The 18,037-nt window shown below is 37.8% G+C and overlaps 1 protein-coding gene across 1 annotated transcript in view; it reads right to left on the bottom strand.

The window, feature by feature from the left end:
* Positions 1–18,037, bottom strand: part of TIAM2 (TIAM Rac1 associated GEF 2) — a 541,563-nt gene that overhangs the window by 496,415 nt on the left and 27,111 nt on the right. The window contains 2 exon segments of the mRNA XM_023206084.3: positions 2,397–2,441; positions 6,316–6,399. Of these exon segments, the coding sequence (XP_023061852.2) occupies positions 2,397–2,441; positions 6,316–6,399 (129 nt within the window).

The following is an 18,037-nucleotide window of genomic DNA, read 5'->3' as shown; positions in this document are numbered from 1 at the left end:
AGGTACAGCAAACCACCATGGCACAGGCATATCTATATAACAAACCTACATGTTTTGCACTTGTACACCAGAACTTAAAGTAAAATTTTTAAATAAAAAAGGAAGGAACTATTTGATACATGCAACAATAGATTTCAAAAGAATTACGTGGGCAAAACCAGCCAATCTCAAAAGGTTACATTTTGTATGATTCCATTTATGTAACATTGTGAAATACAAAATAGAGAAAGAGAACAGGTTAATGACTGCCAGGCCTTAGGGATTAGGGATGGTGGGGAGGAGAAGGTGAGTCGAGTGTGACTATAGAGTATATAAAAGGGAAACACAAGGCATCCTAGTGGTGAAGAAACTGTTCTGTATCTTGACTATGGTGATGTTTGTATGAATCTATATATACGATTAAATGCATACATATACAAATGAGTGCAGGTAAGACAATTAAAATCTGAATAAGGTTAGTGTCAATAAGTGACTGTATCATGTTCTGATTGCAATATTTTACAATTCTACAGAACGTCACCATAGCGGGAAACTGAGCAAGGGGCACATGGGATCTCTACATGATTTATTCCTTATGATTTAATGACACGTGAATCTATAATTAGTTCAGAAATAAAAGTTTAAATATTTATATATATATTTTTATATATATATACACACACACACAACTTATTTTAACGATGAAACAAATCTGTTGCTGGATCCCTGATTTAAACAGGGTAGTAGCAAGCATTTAAGTTTTTCCCCGTAGACTGACTGGCTTCTTCACAATGACTATCATTATCTCACGATGGAATAACTTTGCTCACGATGAAATAACTTTGCTCATTCCAGGTCTTCCTAAGATTGTAACACGTTTGATTCAAAGTACCCTACCCCAAATGAAATCAGTCAACAAGCATTTATCCATAAATTCACTTTTACCTTTTAAACCTTTACAACTCAAATTGTGGCTTGTGAAGAAACATCATCTAGGAGCTGCTACAAATGCAGAATCTCAGGTTCCTCTCCACACTCAGTGAATTAGAATCCACATTTTTAACAAGATTCCTAGGTAAATTCCTACTCATAAAGTTTATGAGGCACAGTGTAAGACATTAAAACTTTTCGGCTGGGCACTGTGGTTCACGCCTGTAATCCCAGCACTTCTGAGAGGCTGAGATGGGTGGATCATTTGAGGTCAGGAGTTCAAGACTAGCCTGGCCAACATGGGGAAACCCCCGTCTCTACTAAAAATACAAAAGCAATTAGCTGGGCGTGGTGGCGCATGTCTGTAATCCCAGCTACAGGGGAGGTTGAGGCAAAACAATAGCTTGAACTCGCAAGACAGAGGTTGCAGTGAGCCGAGATCATGCTACTGCACTTCAGCCTGGGTGAGAGTGAGACTCCGTCCAAAAAACAAAACAAAACAAACAAAACAAAACCAACAACAAAACAAAACCAAAAACAAACCAGACATTAAAACTTTTAAAGATCTTTTATCAGACCAACAATCTCTGAGAAATGCTTTTAAAAGCGTTAGACCAAATAAAATGTTCCAATCACTAACACTTTTCAACTTTAAGTGAAACAGACAGCATACTTGTTATTCAACCCTTTATCTTAGCTTCAAGTTACCTAAACCACTTAATCCTCAAATATGTTTTATCAATACTATATACATACACACATTTTTTGAGACAGGGTCTCACTCCGTTCCCCACGCTGGAGTGCAGTGGTGTGATCTCAGCTCACTACAACCTCTGCCTCCTGGGTTCAAGCAATTCTTGTGCCTCGGCCTCCCAAGTAGCTGGGATTACAGGCATGCACCACCATGTCAGCTAATTTTTGTACTTTTAGTAAAGACAGGGTTTTGTCATCTTGGTCAGGCTGGTCTTGAACTCCTGGCCTCAAGTGATCCACCCACCTTGGCCTCCCAAAGTGCTGGGATTACAGATGCGGGCCATTGTGCACAGCCTATCAGTACTGTATTTTAAATATTAAGAAAGTGAGAATTTTAAAAAAGAAAAAGGAACTGAATCACGTAACGGCTAACTGACTTATTCAAAGTTACCTAGCCAGCTGAATGACTGAAATCTTACTTCAATTCCCGCACCTTTCTCCCAGGTGAAGAACATAAACACACTGTAACCTTGCTGAATCCTTAATGCCACATGACACTGATTCTCAAACTGGCTCTGCTTACATTTAGGCACATGAACATAGGCAGAACACAAACCTCAGTAAAATTATATGAAAGGCACTTTCATTTTATTTCTTAATTAGAAAATAAAATAACTGGAATCACTTTTTAACAGTCCATCAAAACAATTTAAACTTGGGTATTTCATCTAAAGGAGAAGAGTACAGGCATTAATCTACAATTATAGCACATGTATGGAAAATTATATACTTACTTTCTGAATAAACTTCTCAACACTCTGTACCACATGTTTATAGAACTAAAAGAGGAAAAAAATGAAGTATGGTTTTAAAATCAGTTTGAGGAGACTGAAATTTCCTGATAACCACAGGTTTTACATGCTCCAAAGGTCTATCAAAACAATTATCTTAACCAAGAATTCTGAGACATTCTTGTCACTCACCTTTACATGCAACTAGCTGTGCTATATAATTAGTAAAGGGCTTCTCTGAAGTAGATGTATGATCAGTATGTCCAAAGTGCATTACCTTACCATAGATATAAAACAATGCTATTGAAGACCTTCTGAAAGCACACTTTAACAAACAGTTGTGTTGACAGCAAAATACTTGTAATAAATACTGGTGCGTGTATGTTCTGATATCCATGAAAGGAAAAGTACAGATTTCATACAATTTTATCAGTTAAATCAAGGGAAATTCAAAAAATCAAATAACTACAAGTAACATTAATAAATGTATGTAAGGTAGTTGTTTTCAACTTCATTTATCTCCTGCTTCTCCTGGAAAATGAACTATAAGAATATAAAATAAAACACAGAAATGTATAATATCCTAATGCATCAGACGAAATGAATCAGCAGAAGTGAACATGTAGATTAAAAATTAGTGATGGGCCACTATCACTTTTAAGAAAACTTAGAAGATTTAAGTTTCATAAAATATAGCACTATGAGTAAACTTGAAATAAATTATTAATTTAGCATAAAGAATTTGTGCCTAATAAATTTTAATGCCACAAAAACAATACCATCTTGGTGTATTATTTCTGTTTAAAGAACCTGAATTGTGCTTCTCTTTATACTTTTTTTTTTTGTTTTGGAGACACAGTCTCAGTCTATCCCGCTGGTGTGCAGTGGCACAATCTCAGCTCACTGCAACCCCTGCCTCCCGGGTTCAAGCGATTCTCCTGCCTCAGCCTCCCAAGTAGCTGGGACTACAGAAACACGCCACCATGCCTAATTTTTGTCTTTTTAGTAGAGATGGGGTTTCGTCATGTTGGCCAGGCTGGTCTCCAACTCTTGACCTCAAGTGATCCGCCCACCTCGGCCTCCCAAAGTGCTGGGAGTACAGGAGTGAGCCACTGTGCCCGGCCCTCTTTATATTTTTCTTCTCATGAATTATGGATTTTAAGGACATTCCCTTAGACTGAAGAAATATGAACATTTAACTAAACCTCAGCACTAAATCCAGTATTTATAATAACAAAAATAAAGGAAAACATCATGAACTCATATTCACCAAATCAAAACCTACAAGTTTAAGTTTGGCTAAAGTTACTTACAATAAAGTAAGTTTACTCAATGGTTTAAGTTACTTAAGTAAAAAAGCTAAAACAATTACTTAAAGTTATTAGGCTCTTTATAGGCCCCTAAACGTTTAAAAATCAATATGCAAAATATTAAATAACTACACACTGAAGGAACAATTCTTCTGGAAGACATCTTGACAGTGTTCTTTGCTTCTAGTTACTATACACAATTAGAATAAAACTGCTTCCTAAATCTTAACTGAAAGTTTATAAATTCTCATACGCCTTCTTCCACAGTAGGTTTTCTGGGAGGTTTTGTTGACAGTGCAATGTTAACCATCACTCATTAATCATTTCTATATAAAAAACAATGACTTATCTCAATATGAAACATAGTATCATTTAAATCTGATTAATAAAATGCAATGTTATATATACACACACACACACACACACACAAAATGCAATTTAAAGTAATAAAGTAGTGAAAAACAGCTGGTCTAGACTCTTCAAAAATGTCAAGTCACAAAAAAACAAAACAGCTGGGTGATAGGACAAATAAGTGTGATCTTGACTGGATTCTGAAAGAGCAGGGTTGACGGGAACAGCTACTAGTCAACAATGCAACAACATTAAAATGTAACGAACTGTATATTAGATAATTACATCAAAGTGAAATTTTTTGCATGTGATTGGTATATTATGGTTCCCTAGCAAAATGTCTTTATTCTCAGGAGTTTCAAATTCAAGTATGTATCAAAGATTGTTACTAGGAATGAAGTTTGAAACTAACTTCCACATGTAGCAAAATGTTAACAATCAGCAAATCTAAGGGAAGAATATGTCCTGCTCACCATAATAATTTGCAACTTACGTTTACATTTTTTCAAAATTCAAAACATTAAAAACAATAAGTCAAAACAGTAAAATATATCATAATAATAAAGATTAGACTCTTTTTAAAAAACATTACTTCTTTAAAAAAAAAAAAACTAAGAGCCAAGATCTCACTATGTTGCCCAGGCTGGCCTCAAATTCCTGTGTTCAAGCGATCATCCTGCCTCAGCCTACCCAGTAGCTAGGACTAACAATGTGTGCCACTGTGTCCAGAGTTAGACTCTTGACTGATAGAATTCTGGATTAAAATTCTAGCTATATTTACTCCTACTACTGCAAATTACTTAATTTCTCTCAGACCCGTCTGACATCTGAAAATAGAAAACACTGTTTGCACCTATGCCTCATTAACTCTATTAAGAAGTACTCTGCTCAACAAGCTATGAAAAGGGCATCAATTACTAATTGTCACAGAAAAAAATACACGTTTGCATAGCTTCAAATGATCATGACCATAAAAATCAGATAATGTAGAATAAAGTATAAGACAATAACATTATTCCATAGTAAGCCTACCAAATACTCTAAAAAATCATGTCTTTGAAAGATTTTCTGGCTTCAATGTGCTTATAGCTACTGTCATTCTCTCTCATTTTCTGTCATGTAAGTACGTGGATTTTAACTATAGATGTAAGATACTAACAAGTCTGAAAACTAAGCTTTAGCCACTAGAAAACCGCAAAATCAACTAATCTGAATTTTCTCCTACTAGTAATTACTAGTAAATGGAAATTTGTTAAATCTAACACATTGCTGTTATTTAAAAGATAATTTAAATAGTTGGTGCTTTTGGTTATGGTTAATAATTTAATTCAGGGCAGGAAAACATACCACTGAATATCATAGGTTAGTACCTACTTAATTAGAAATAAGTACTCATTTATTCCCAATTTTAAGAGGCCTACTAATTCAGGGAATCTTAGCCCCGGGCACAAGAACTTCTTGGGGAAAAAGCTATGGCTGAGCTTGAAAAGATCCTTTTGCCAAAAAGTTCCTATAAAATTGTGTGCATACGTGTATTTCTCTAGAGAGGATCCAACCTTTTCCTAAGATTTTCAGAAGTATTCATGAGTTAACATAGGTTCAAAACCTACTTTACAAGAGCAAAGTTTAAATGTTTATGGCCATTTCCCACAGTTCAAATCCCTGATACAAAGAGTCACAATTGTTTTCCTTAATGGCTTATCTTCAAATCTATAATATTAATAGAATCAGTAAGAAAAAATGAATGTATCAATATATAGAAACCTTTTACCACTCAAATTTCAAGGTTTTGTCAAGTCAGTGTGGCAAAAGACACTGTTAAACACATTCTCCATAATGTGGATATATGTAAAATATTATCTAAGAAAGGTGAGAAAAAATGACTGCTTCAAAAAATTTATGGAAGAATGCTTAAGGAAGAACATTTATCAAAATGTTACATGTTCAGGAGGCTGAGGCAAGAGGATCACTTGAGTCCAGGAGGTCAAGGCCACAGTGAGCTATGATCGTGGCACTGCAGTCCAGCCTGGGTGACAGAATAAGACACTGTCTCTCAAAAAGCGTAATAATAAACATTAAATGTTTATCTCTAGGTGGGAAAGTCTACAGGTGACAGATTTTCTTTTTTGTGTTTTTCCACAATTAACATATGTTAACTCTGTAAAGTGAAAGAGAACATACAATCCATAAAAATTATTCCCCATCAAACTATTAATATAGTTTTTTCTTTTGAAAATAGAAGAGTCAAATTTATTACTCACCTTAATAGCTTTGATGGCTGCCTTAGTAATTTGGGTCATTTTTGCTTTCGAAATGGGTGGTTTGTAGTCATTCAGGGAATACAACTGATGAAAAAAGAACAAATTTACATACAGCAAAACTCTCCAAGCAATTACATGAAACTACCAAACATGTTTATTTTTATATTCTCAATGAAACCAACTTACTTTCTTTTACAAATCAAGCTCAACATCATTACCCATCAGGCAAATACAAATCAAAACTATAACGAGCTACCACTTCACACTTACTTGCTTATAATAAAAAAGACAGTAACAAGTGTAAGCAAGGATGTGGAGAAACTGGAACCCTCATACAATACTGGTGGGAATATAAAATGTTGCAGCAGCTTTGGAAAACAGCTTGATAGTTCCTCAAAAGATTAAACACAAGTCAACATATGACCCAGGCAATTCCACTTCTAGGTATGTACCCAAGAGAACTGAGAACATGTATTCACAAAGAACTTGTACATGATACTTTTTACCGTCTGAGGGTTGAAAAAGAAAGAAGGAAAGAAAAAAACCTGTACACTTGTGGTCATTGTAGCCTTATTCATATAAAATTCATTTAAAATTCATAAAAAAGCAGACTCCCAAGTATCTGTCAGTTAATGAGTAAACAAATGTATCTATTCAAAGAAATATAAGCTGTAAAAAGAAAAAAAAAAAGTACTGATACATGTTACAACCTGAATGAACCTTGAAAACATTATGCTAAAGAAGCCAGGTGAAAAAGGCAACACAGTATATAATTCCTTTTATACGTACTATCCAGAAAGGGCAAATCTATTGGTGGTTGTCTAGGGCTGAAAGAGTTGGAGATAAATGAGGAATCACTGCTGATGAGTGTTTCTTGTTGGGATGATGAAAATGGTTTAAAATGGAATGTGACGATGGTTGCACAGACTCACTGAATTGTACACTTTAAGTTGACTGATTTTATGGTATGCACCTCAATGAAACTTTTTAAAAATCAAGGGCTCCGGCCGGGCAAGGTGGCTCATGCCTGTAATTCCAGCACTTTGGGAGGCCTAGGCAGGTAGATCACCTGAGATCAGGAGTTCAAGACCAGCCTGGACAACATGGTCAAACTCTGTCGCTACTAAAAATACAAAACTTAACTTGACGTGGTGGCAGGCACCTGTAATTTCAGCTACTCAGGAGGCTGAGGCAGGAGAATTGCTTGAATCCAAGAGGCGGAGGCTGAGTGAGCAAAGATTGCGCCACTGCACTTCAGCCTGGGAGCCTCCAGAGAGAGAATCCATCTCAAAAAGAACAAACAAAAAAAGGGCTCCAATGTTTAACAATAATCCCACCCCATCTCCCAATTGATTGACTGATGGATTGAGACAGGGTCTCACTGTGCCACCCAGGCTGGAGTTCAAGGGCATGATCACGGCTCACTGTAGCCTCTACCTCCTGGGTTCAAACTATACTTCCACCTCAGCCTCCCAAGTAGCTGGGACTATAGGCGCATGCCACCACACGGGCTAATTTTTCTATGTTTTGTAGAGGTGGGGTTTCACCATGTCGCCTGAGCTGGTCTTGAATTCCTGGGCTCAAGCCATCTGCCTACTTCGGCCTCTCAAAGTGGTGAGGTTACAAGCATGAGCCACAGTGCCTGGGCTACCTCTAAATCTTTGTTTTGAAATTTCTCATATAAGCAAAGGGAAAGAATCCTACTTCAGTGTGAAGAAATCAGGCAACAGACAACTAAGCTTAAATGAATACTGATTAAAACTTCTATTGTATGCATAGATGCTAATTTTTAAGTATAATACTGTAAGATATTAATTAGAAGTTTGGAAATTAAACTTTGGCCATGTTGGCTAGGCTGGTCTCAAACTCCTGGGCTCAAGTGATCTGCCTGCCTTGGTTTCCCAAAGTGCTGGGATTACAGGCGTGAGCCACTGCGCCTGGCTTACTTATATGTGAATTTTTCCAATAAACATTAGAAAATTTTTGAGAGATTTTTGACAATTTAAAAATACATGCAGAGGAACTGTGTAGCCTAGCAATATTGAAAAAACAAAAAAGGCATGTCACGAATGCATAAAATATATGCAGATACTAGTTTATTTTAGTTTAACATTTACTACCATAACATACATAGCGTCATTCACAGGAGAAACATAAACAATGTTAAAGATGTAATATTAATCATAACCGTAAAAACCTCTAGTATAATAATTTCATAGCCACCTTCTGTTGCTATTGCAGTGAGATCAAGTGTGAGTATCCACTTAAAATGCCATGTGATGTTAACCATTTCTGCATGAGCAGTTCATCTCTCTAATAAATTGTTATCATAGTAAAAAATGGTATCTTGCAGTTCTCGAAGATTTTTCATTGTGTTTCGTGCAATAACATAAACCTTGAATACCACCACAGACTCATGGGAAGTGGCACGAGTGATGCTGAAGGCGTTCTCAAGAAGCAAAGTTACGACATTAAAAGAAAAGCGCTGACTTGCTTGATATGTACAGTAGGTTGAGGTCTTCAGCTGCAGTTGCCCACCTTTTCAAGATGAATAAATCTGGCATATGAGGACTATTGTCAAAAAAGAAAAGGAAATTCGTGAAGCTCTCACTGCAGCTATCCCAAAAGGCCAAAAACCTCGAACTGTTTGTGAAATACCTTTTCATCTTGTATTGAAAATGCAGCCTCTGTGTGGGTACATAATTGTTATAAGAAAGGCATACCTACAGCCTCTAGTATGATTAGAGAAAAAGCTAAGTCATTATATGATACCTTAAAGCAAAAGGGAGGTGACAGATCCAAAGTTGGAGAATTTAATGCCAGCAAAGCATCGTCTGATCATTTTAGAAAGAGGTATGACTTTAAAAATGTCAAGATACCAGAAGGTCAGGCATGGTGGCTCATGCCTATAATTCCAGCACTTTGGAAGGCCAAGGCGGGCAGTTCACTTAATTCCAGGAGTTCAGGACCAGCCTGGGCAACATGGCAAGACCCCGTTTCTCTAAAACATACAAAAAAAAATTAGACAGGTGTGGTGACCTGCGCCTGTAGTCCCAACTACCAGCTGAGGTGTGAGGATCACTTGAGCCCAGGAGGCAGACGTTGCAGTGAGCTCTATCTGTGCCACCGCACTCCAGCCTGGGTGACACAGTGAGACTCCCATCTCAAGAAAAAAAAAAAAAGAAAAAGATAACAGAAGAAGCAGCTTCTGCCAAACAAGAGGCAGCACATGATTTCCCAGATATCATTAAGAATTTAAGAATATCATTGAGGAGAATGAGTATCTTCCTGAACAGGTTTTTGCAGATGAAAGTAACTTATTCTGGGGGAAAAAAAAAATACCACAAAGAACAATTATTGGTAAGGAAGAAAGGCAAACACCAGGATTTAAAGCAGGAAAATATAGGCTAACTCTACTGTTTTGTGCAAATGCAGTCAGGCTTATAATCAGGACTGCCCTTTCTATAAAGCTGCTAACCTGAGCCTTGATAGGAAAAGATAGAAGACACTGGCTGGCTACCAGTCTTTTGGTTATACAGAAGGAAGGCCTGGGCAAGAAGAACACTTTTTCTGGACTGGTTCCATCAATGCTTTGTCCCTGAAGTCAGGAAGTATCTTGCCAGTAAGGGACTGCCTTTTAAAATTCTTCTCATACTGGACAATGCCCCTGGCCACCCAGAACTCCATGAAGGCGTCAAAGTAGTCTACATGTCCCCAAACAAGGCATCTCTAATTCAGCCTCTAGATGAGGGGGTCACAAGGACCTTTACAGTACACTGTAGTCTACAAAAAGGATCATCAATGCTGTGGAAGAGAACCCCAACAGAACATCACAGAAGTCTGGAAGTATTATACCACTGAAGATGCCACCACCACCACAAAAAAGCTGTGAAAGCCGTGAAGCACAAAACAATAAATTCCTGCTGGGAAAACTGTGTCCAGATGTTGCACGTGACTTCATAGGATTTATAACAGAACCAATGAAGAAATCATAAAATTGTAGATATAGCAAAAAAAGGGGGGGGGGGGGGGGGGGGGGGGCGTGGTGGCTCAAGTCTGTAATCCCAGCACTTTGGGAGGCCGAGACGGGCGGATGATGAGGTCAGGAGATCGAGACCATCCTGGCTAACATGGTGAAACCCCATCTCTACTAAAAATACAAAAAACTAGCTGGGCGAGGTGGCGGGCGCCTGTAGTCCCAGCTACTCCGGAGGCTGAGGCAAGAGAATGGTGTAAACCCGGGAGGCGGAGCTTGCAGTGAGCTGAGATCTGGCCACTGCACTCCAGCCTGGACGACAGAGCCAGACTCCGTCTCAAAAAAAAGGGGGCGGGGGGAGGGGGCGCTGCAGGGAGGTGAAGGGTTTCAGGATACGAATCTTGGAGAAATTCAAGAGCTAATGGACACCACATCAGATGAATTAACAGAAGACAACTTGATAAAGAAGAGTGCTTCCAAACCCGTGCCAGACGGTCAGGAAGAAGCAGAAGAAGCAGTGCCAGAAAACAAATCTACTTTAGACAATCTGGCAGAAGGGTTACAATTATTCAAGACTGCTTTTGATTTATTTTTAGAACACAAACCCTCCTATGACACAGGCACTAAAATTAGAGCCAACAGTGGAAGAAGAATTGGTGCCATGGTACAGAAACATTTTTAGAGAAATGAAAAAGCAAAAAAGTTGGACAGAAATTATGATTTCTGTGAAGTTACACTGAGTATGTCTGCCTCTCCTGCCTACCCTTCCATCTCCTCCACGTCTTCTGCCTCTGCCACCCGAGACAGCAAGACCAATCACTCCTCTTTCCCTTCCTCAGCCTACTCAACATGAAGACAACAAGCGTAAAGATTTTTATGATGATCTACTTCTACTTAATGAATAGTAAATATATTTCCTTTGGCCGGGCGTGGTGGCTCAAGCCTCTAATCCCACCACTTTGGGAGGCCGAGGTGGGCGGATCACGAGGTCAGGAGATCGAGACCACCCTGGCTAACACCATGAAACCCTGTCTCTACTGAAAAAAAAAACACAAAAAACTAGCCGGGCGAGGTGGCGGGCGCCTGTAGTCCCAGCTACTCAGGAGGCTGAGGCAGGAGAATGGCGTAAACCCAGGAGGCGCAGCTTGCAGTGAGCTGAGATCCCGCCACTGCACTCCAGTCCAGGTGACAGAGCAAGACTCCGTCTCAAAAAAAAAAAAAAAAAAAAGGTAAATATATTTCCTCTTCCTGATAATTTTCTTAGTAACATTTTCTTTTCTCTTACTTTAAGAATACGAGTATATAACATATATAATATATAAAATACATGTTAATCAACTCTTTATGTTATTGGTGAGGTTTCTGGTCAACAGTATGCTATTATTAGTTGGGGAAGAGTCAAAGTTATATGATTTTCAGCTACACAGGGGGTTGGTGCCCCTAAACCTCCCATTGTTCAAGGGTCAACTGTACATACGCTTCCAACTAATTATTTATCCAGAGTCTCTAAAATCTACTTTGTTAAATCTGATCATCAGAAAACATCATTTCATCTAATTCTTCACTGAATGCCTTTACTAAAATTAAATGTTAAGTTCTCAAGTTTAAAGAAGGTTGATAAAAATTTCCAATAGAACAGTGTCTTTTACTGATCCTATTAAAGAAATAATTAACCTACTTAAATTCAGAAATTAGAGAGTGACTCCGTTAGCTAGGTGCTTACTTTTTATCAAAGATGTGTGACTTAACAAGTTTCCTGCTTCTTTCCTTGGCTTCTAGGGATCTTGCCGATATGTTTATTCTACCAATCTGAACACACATTTCAAATGTCTACTGACATCTATTACTCTGCTGTATTTAACTAGTTCCGTTGGATACAAAAATAAACTGTTTTCTATTGTGTTCAATTTCGTTAACTAAGCTGTTTCATGGTTCTTTATAAATCGGTTGGAGTATAAGTTTACTCAACATTTACTGAACTAATGTGAATTCAGCAACATGACTTCAGAAGCACTCTGCCACCACGTAGTTTTCAAGTAAATTTGTCCAAAATTTAGGTGTTCTATACAGTTCACTGCTGCTCAATCCCAAGCATCAAACTTAATCCTCAAAAAGACCTCCATCTGACAGCGCTGGTGGTACAGTGGTAAGCACAGGTGCCTTCCAAGGACCTCCATCAAAGACCATTTGTTGAGAATTTTATGAATGACACTATAACTAACAATCAGTACTTTAGAAAAAGAATATGATGATGATGCTGGCCCATTAGAAGCTTTTCATAAATGTCCTTAAATAATGTACATAGACTATATTTAATTTAACTTCTTTACATCTACCAGACATGACAATGCCTGATACACAGCAAGCATTCAATAATAAACCTTCATTATCCAATTGATAATTTATTAATATTGCTATAACACACTGCTATTAGGAACTACAAAGCTTCATTGCAATTCTCATTCTAATCAGATAATGTTAACCTGCCTCCAAGAATTGGGAATGTTATTCTCTTCATATTCTCAAAATCTGATCCAGGATAGAAAATCATGGTTTTACACTGAAAAATGCTGAAAAAGAATGAAAGCTGATTCTGGGACCTTTCTTTTCCTTTGCCTGCTGATTCCATCTCTATGCTTGGGTGAGAAGACCATGGCTACATGCTCTGTAGGCTTGGGCTCTCCAGCTACCCAGTGTTCTCTATAGGTTTCCATCTTACCAGTCTACTTCTTGGGATCTGGCTCCCTGCTGCCATGTTTTTGTCTTAAGTGGCTGCTGATCCCCGTTAGTTTGTTCCATCAAATTCTACCTTTTCTAGGGCTACTGGTGCCTGCTGTGCTATCACTCTCTCTGAACTCTGCTTCCTAAACGAAAAGTTTATTCCCCACCTATGCCATGTTCTAATATTATCTAATGTCAAATGACCAAACCCTTTACTTGTGCAAACTCTCTATGCTCATCTGACCTCAGGGATTGAAATAACTTACCAGTCTTCACCTGTCCGTTCCTTTGGCCACTCAAGACTTATCATTTCAATGAAAATATACTAAATAACAGAGCGAGACCCTGTCTCAAAAAAAAAGGAAAAGAAAATACACTAAAGAAGAGCCTTGGTTTTCGGTCTAATTCATTATTTATGTTTCCTTTTTTTTTTTTTTTTTTTTTTTTTTGAGACGGAGTCTTGCTCTGTGGCCCGGGCTGGAGTGCGGTGGCCGGATCTCAGCTCACTGCAAGCTCCGCCTCCCGGGTTTACGCCATTCTCCTGCCTCAGCCTCCGGAGTAGCTGGGACTACAGGCGCCCGCCACCTCGCCCGGCTAGTTTTTTGTATTTTTAGTAGAGACGGGGCTTCACTGTGTTAGCCAGGATGGTCTCCATCTCCTGACCTCATGATCCGCCCGTCTCGGCCTCCCAAAGTGCTGGGATTACAGGCTTGAGCCACCGCGCCCGGCCATTATTTATGTTTCAACTCCCAACATGTACATTAAAGAACGTTCCTTAAACTTGTAAAATTTTAAGTTTCTATACTACCACTTGTAGGCACCACAGCAAATGCATATTTTTAATCGGAAGACTTATATAAGTCAAATCAATTTCTAATTCCTCAAGGTTTGAGGAATCTTTTACCTAAACTGAGATGGCTACTCCATCACAAAACTTATCTCTAATCAAGATCTTAAAAGCACTCATCAATTAGGTACAGCATCAGCAAACTTTTTCTGCAAAGGGCCAGATAGTAACCACTTTAGCCTTTGCAAGTCATACTGTCTCTATCACAACTCCTCAGCTCTGCCCTTTGTAACAGAAAAACAGCCATAAACAATTTATATATGAATCAGCACAGTGTGTTCCAATAGAACTTACAAAACCAGGCTAACTCCTGGATTTGGGGAGCATTCTCCATCCTACAGATGTGGACTTTATTTTTTGTTTTTTTTTTTTTGCTTTTCTGATAAACACTGCAATTTCACAGCCCTGGAGAATATATCTATGTCCTCCCCTCCTCTATGAATTAAATGAAACTCATTACCCAAAATCCAACATTTAACAAAATGCTGTACCTTCATGCTTGTTATTTTAAGTAAATGTCTTCACTTCAAAAATTTTTGTGCCTTTCCCAATTTTAGCAATATTAAATGAATTCTACTATGACCTTAAAGGGCCCAACAAACAGCTTATTATCTGTTACATCCCAGAGAACCATCAACAATTTGCTCATGTACAAAGTTGCCGGTTCTATAGTCAAAGGAATTAACCTTAAGAGTGAACCTAAAATAACTAAATGTAATCAATCCAGTCCATCTTTCTTAACAATCGTCCTTTAAGCCCTTGAGAGTACTGATTAGAATTCCCCAAATCTCCAAAGAAATCAGAAACTTCATAAAAGTTTCTGCAGCCAAGACAATCTTGATACTTTGAATTCAAGACAGGATGTGAACCAGGTATTTCCCTTTTCTTCCTCTTATTGGGAGGAAAATAAAGAACTCAAGAAAGAAAAAGGTATAAAAATTCACAATGAAAAGCAGAATGAGGATGGGAGAACAATCAGCAGAGATGTCACAAACTTCCAGAAAATGGAAATGTGATAAAAAGATTGGTAAATGATGATATAAGAAGGAAACCATAAGCTATAATACACATAAGGAAATATAACCAAGGAGGAAAATACTTTGTCATGGAGAATTCCAAAGTCTCACCACTCCAAATCAAGGTTTAGAGGGCAGGAATGACACAAGCGAACTAGTGCATCATCTGCTGCTGCACAAAATCAATAAATAATGTCTAAAACTGACCACCCCAGAAACAGCATTATAAAATTATTATTTTGTGATACGAAGGTAACCACCAGAACTAAAATGTTAAGAATTAAAACTACACTACAGATACTTGAACTGTCAAATAAAATCCCTTATTTTATAATCAGAAATAATATGGCTATATTTATAAGTGACAGTAATGTAACTTCCAAAGCCTGAAGGTGAAATATTTGTATTATAAATAAAAATGTAGCTCACAAAAAATCTTAAAAGGAAAAAACTACGAAATGATAATTGGTTTTGTTAGAATAACTTTGGTAGGCAGAATTCTAAGATGGCCCTCAAGACTTCTACCCTGTACACGCCCTATATAATCCCCTCTATATAATGATCATCCTTCAGTGTGGGTGGGACCTATGAACACAATCAGACAGTCACTCCTATGGTAACTATTGTAGTAGACCAGAGATGGGACCAATGGCTACTAGGACATGAGGGTAGCCCCTAGAAACTGAGAGTAACCCCTAGTTCACAACCAGTAAAACAAAAAAGAGACCTCAGTCCCACAACCATAAGGACCTGAATTTAGCCAAAAGCCTGAATGAATGTGGAAGAAGACCCGAAGTTTCAAATGGGAGCCCAGCCCTGGATAACACCTCCATCACCCAAGTGAGACCATTAGCAAAAGACCCGGCTAACCAATGCCCAGATCCTAACCTGTGGAAATTATGAAACAAATATATGCTGTTTCTAGCCACAAGCTAAGCTTGTGACAATTTGTTACACAGCAATAGAAAACTAACACAGTAGAAAAAATATGTGAATGTTTTTAAATTTTCTAATATGTGTATAAACTTGAAAGTTTTCATATTTTTGTGAAACTTTTTATTAATAATTCATAGTAGAAACTAAATTTAAAAACAATATTTCTCAGGTTTTTCCTAAGTTTACAAGTGAAAATAAAAATTCACAATTTTGCACATAGGAGTAAAAAGTAAATAACAGATTTGTTTCACTAATAAACTGATTTCGCTGATAAAATGGGACCAAAGAACAGAAACTGTAGAAATAACAGCAGCAAATTCCATATTAAGAAAAGCATATTCTAAAACAATATGACAAATAGTGACTTTTATAGTCCCTTAAAATAAAAACTCCTTTCCAAACTTTTTCTTCCTAAGGTTTTCAAATTTATTTATAAAAAATATTTAAAATAAAACTTTAAATATAAGCTTTGGTTAACTTTTGACATAGCAATATTCCTGAGTGATCGGAATTTTTGAAGATAAAGAGCAAAGGCCAAAAGAAGATATTACAGACATATTGAGGGAATCCTCCCAGATCAGGTTTTTGATAAAGGCAAAGTTCCTCCCTTTTATACTGAAAAAAGGGCCAGTCTGAAAACTTCCAAAATGGTTGTTTGTTTGTTTGTTTGTTTGTAGAAGCAGTTTTTCTCCATTGCCAAGGCTGGAGTATGGAGTGCACTGGCGCAATCTCAGCTCACTGTAACCTCCGCCTCCAGGGTTCAAGCAATTCTCCTGCCTCAGCCTCCTGAGCAGCTGGGATTACGGGTGCCCACCACCATGCCCAGCAAATTTTTGTATTTTTAGTAGAGATGGGGTTTCACCATGTTGCCCAGGCGGTCTCAAACTCCCAACCTCAGGTGATCTGCCTCCCTCAGCCTCCCAACAAAGTGTTTCAAAAGCACCTTTGAAAAAAACAGAACACATGTAACTGCAAGCAAAGCACATAAAATCTGAAATGTTACAACTAATAACCCACTATCAATTGTAAGAAATAATCTTTTCTTTTAAGAAAAATGCTTAGAGCCAAGCACAATGGCTTACACCTATAAATCCCAAAACCACTCTGGGAGGCAAAGGTGAGAGGATCGCTTGAGGCCAGGAGTTCAAGACCAGCCTGCACAGTACAGTAAGACTCTGTCTCTATAAATATTTAAAAAAAAAAAAATCAATGGGACATGTGGGTGCATGCCTGTAGTCCCAGCTACCTGGGAGGCTGAGGCAGGAGGATCATTAGAGCCCAAAAGTCCAAGGATGCAGTGAGGCTTTATCACGCCACTGCACTCCAGCCTGGGTGACAGAGCAAGACGGTCTCTAAAAAAATTTTTCATAAATAAATTCTTAGAACTTTTTTGTGGTATAAAATATTTTAATATGAAAAAATTGGAAAATACAAAAAAGCACGAAGAAAACATGTAAACTATCTATAATCCCACAATTCATCACTCATTCAAAGTATGTTCATGAGCACTAGGCCTCTGTCATGAAACTTAGTCTGCTTTTAGAGATAGACAATATTCTAATAAACTAATAGACACAGCAGAGTGTAGTTAAGTATACAATAAAGATAATGTGGTGAAGAGTGTGAAATACTGTATTTCTCAGAATTTCAAATCCAGAACTTAAAAAAAAAAAAAAAGTATAAGACATTACAAAGGGAAGTGATGTTTATTTTCCTAAAATTGTAAGCTTGAAATATGCAAACATCTAGCAAGATTAAATCTATCTAATCTTTGTAAAGGAAAAAAAAAAGAAATCCTCTAACTAATTAATAAAAAAAAGAAAAGAAAAGAAAAAATGAACCAGAATTTTATTTTATTTATTTAGAGACAGAGTCTTGCTCTGTTGCCCAGATTGGAGTGCCTGGTGGCACCATCCTGGCTCACTACAGTCTCCACCAGCCAGGTTAAAGTGATTTTCTCACTTCAGCCTCCCAAGTAGCTGGAATTACAGGCATGCACCACCACATGTGGCTAGTTTTTTAAATTTTTGGTAAAGACTGGTTTTTCACCATGTTGGCCAGGTTGAACTCCTGACTTGAAGTGATCTGCCCACCTCAGCCTCCCCAAGTATTGGGATTACAGGAGTGAGCCACTATGCCCAGCCCAGAATCTGATTTTCTGAAGTACTTATAAATTTATTATGATGGCCAGGCGTGGTGGCTCACACCTGTAATCCCAACACTTTG

This window comes from Piliocolobus tephrosceles, chromosome 5, assembly GCF_002776525.5.
Source record: "Piliocolobus tephrosceles isolate RC106 chromosome 5, ASM277652v3, whole genome shotgun sequence".
NCBI lineage: Eukaryota > Metazoa > Chordata > Mammalia > Primates > Cercopithecidae > Piliocolobus > Piliocolobus tephrosceles.
Note: the sequence above shows the minus strand (reverse complement) of the source record. Positions and strands in the feature narration are given on the sequence as shown.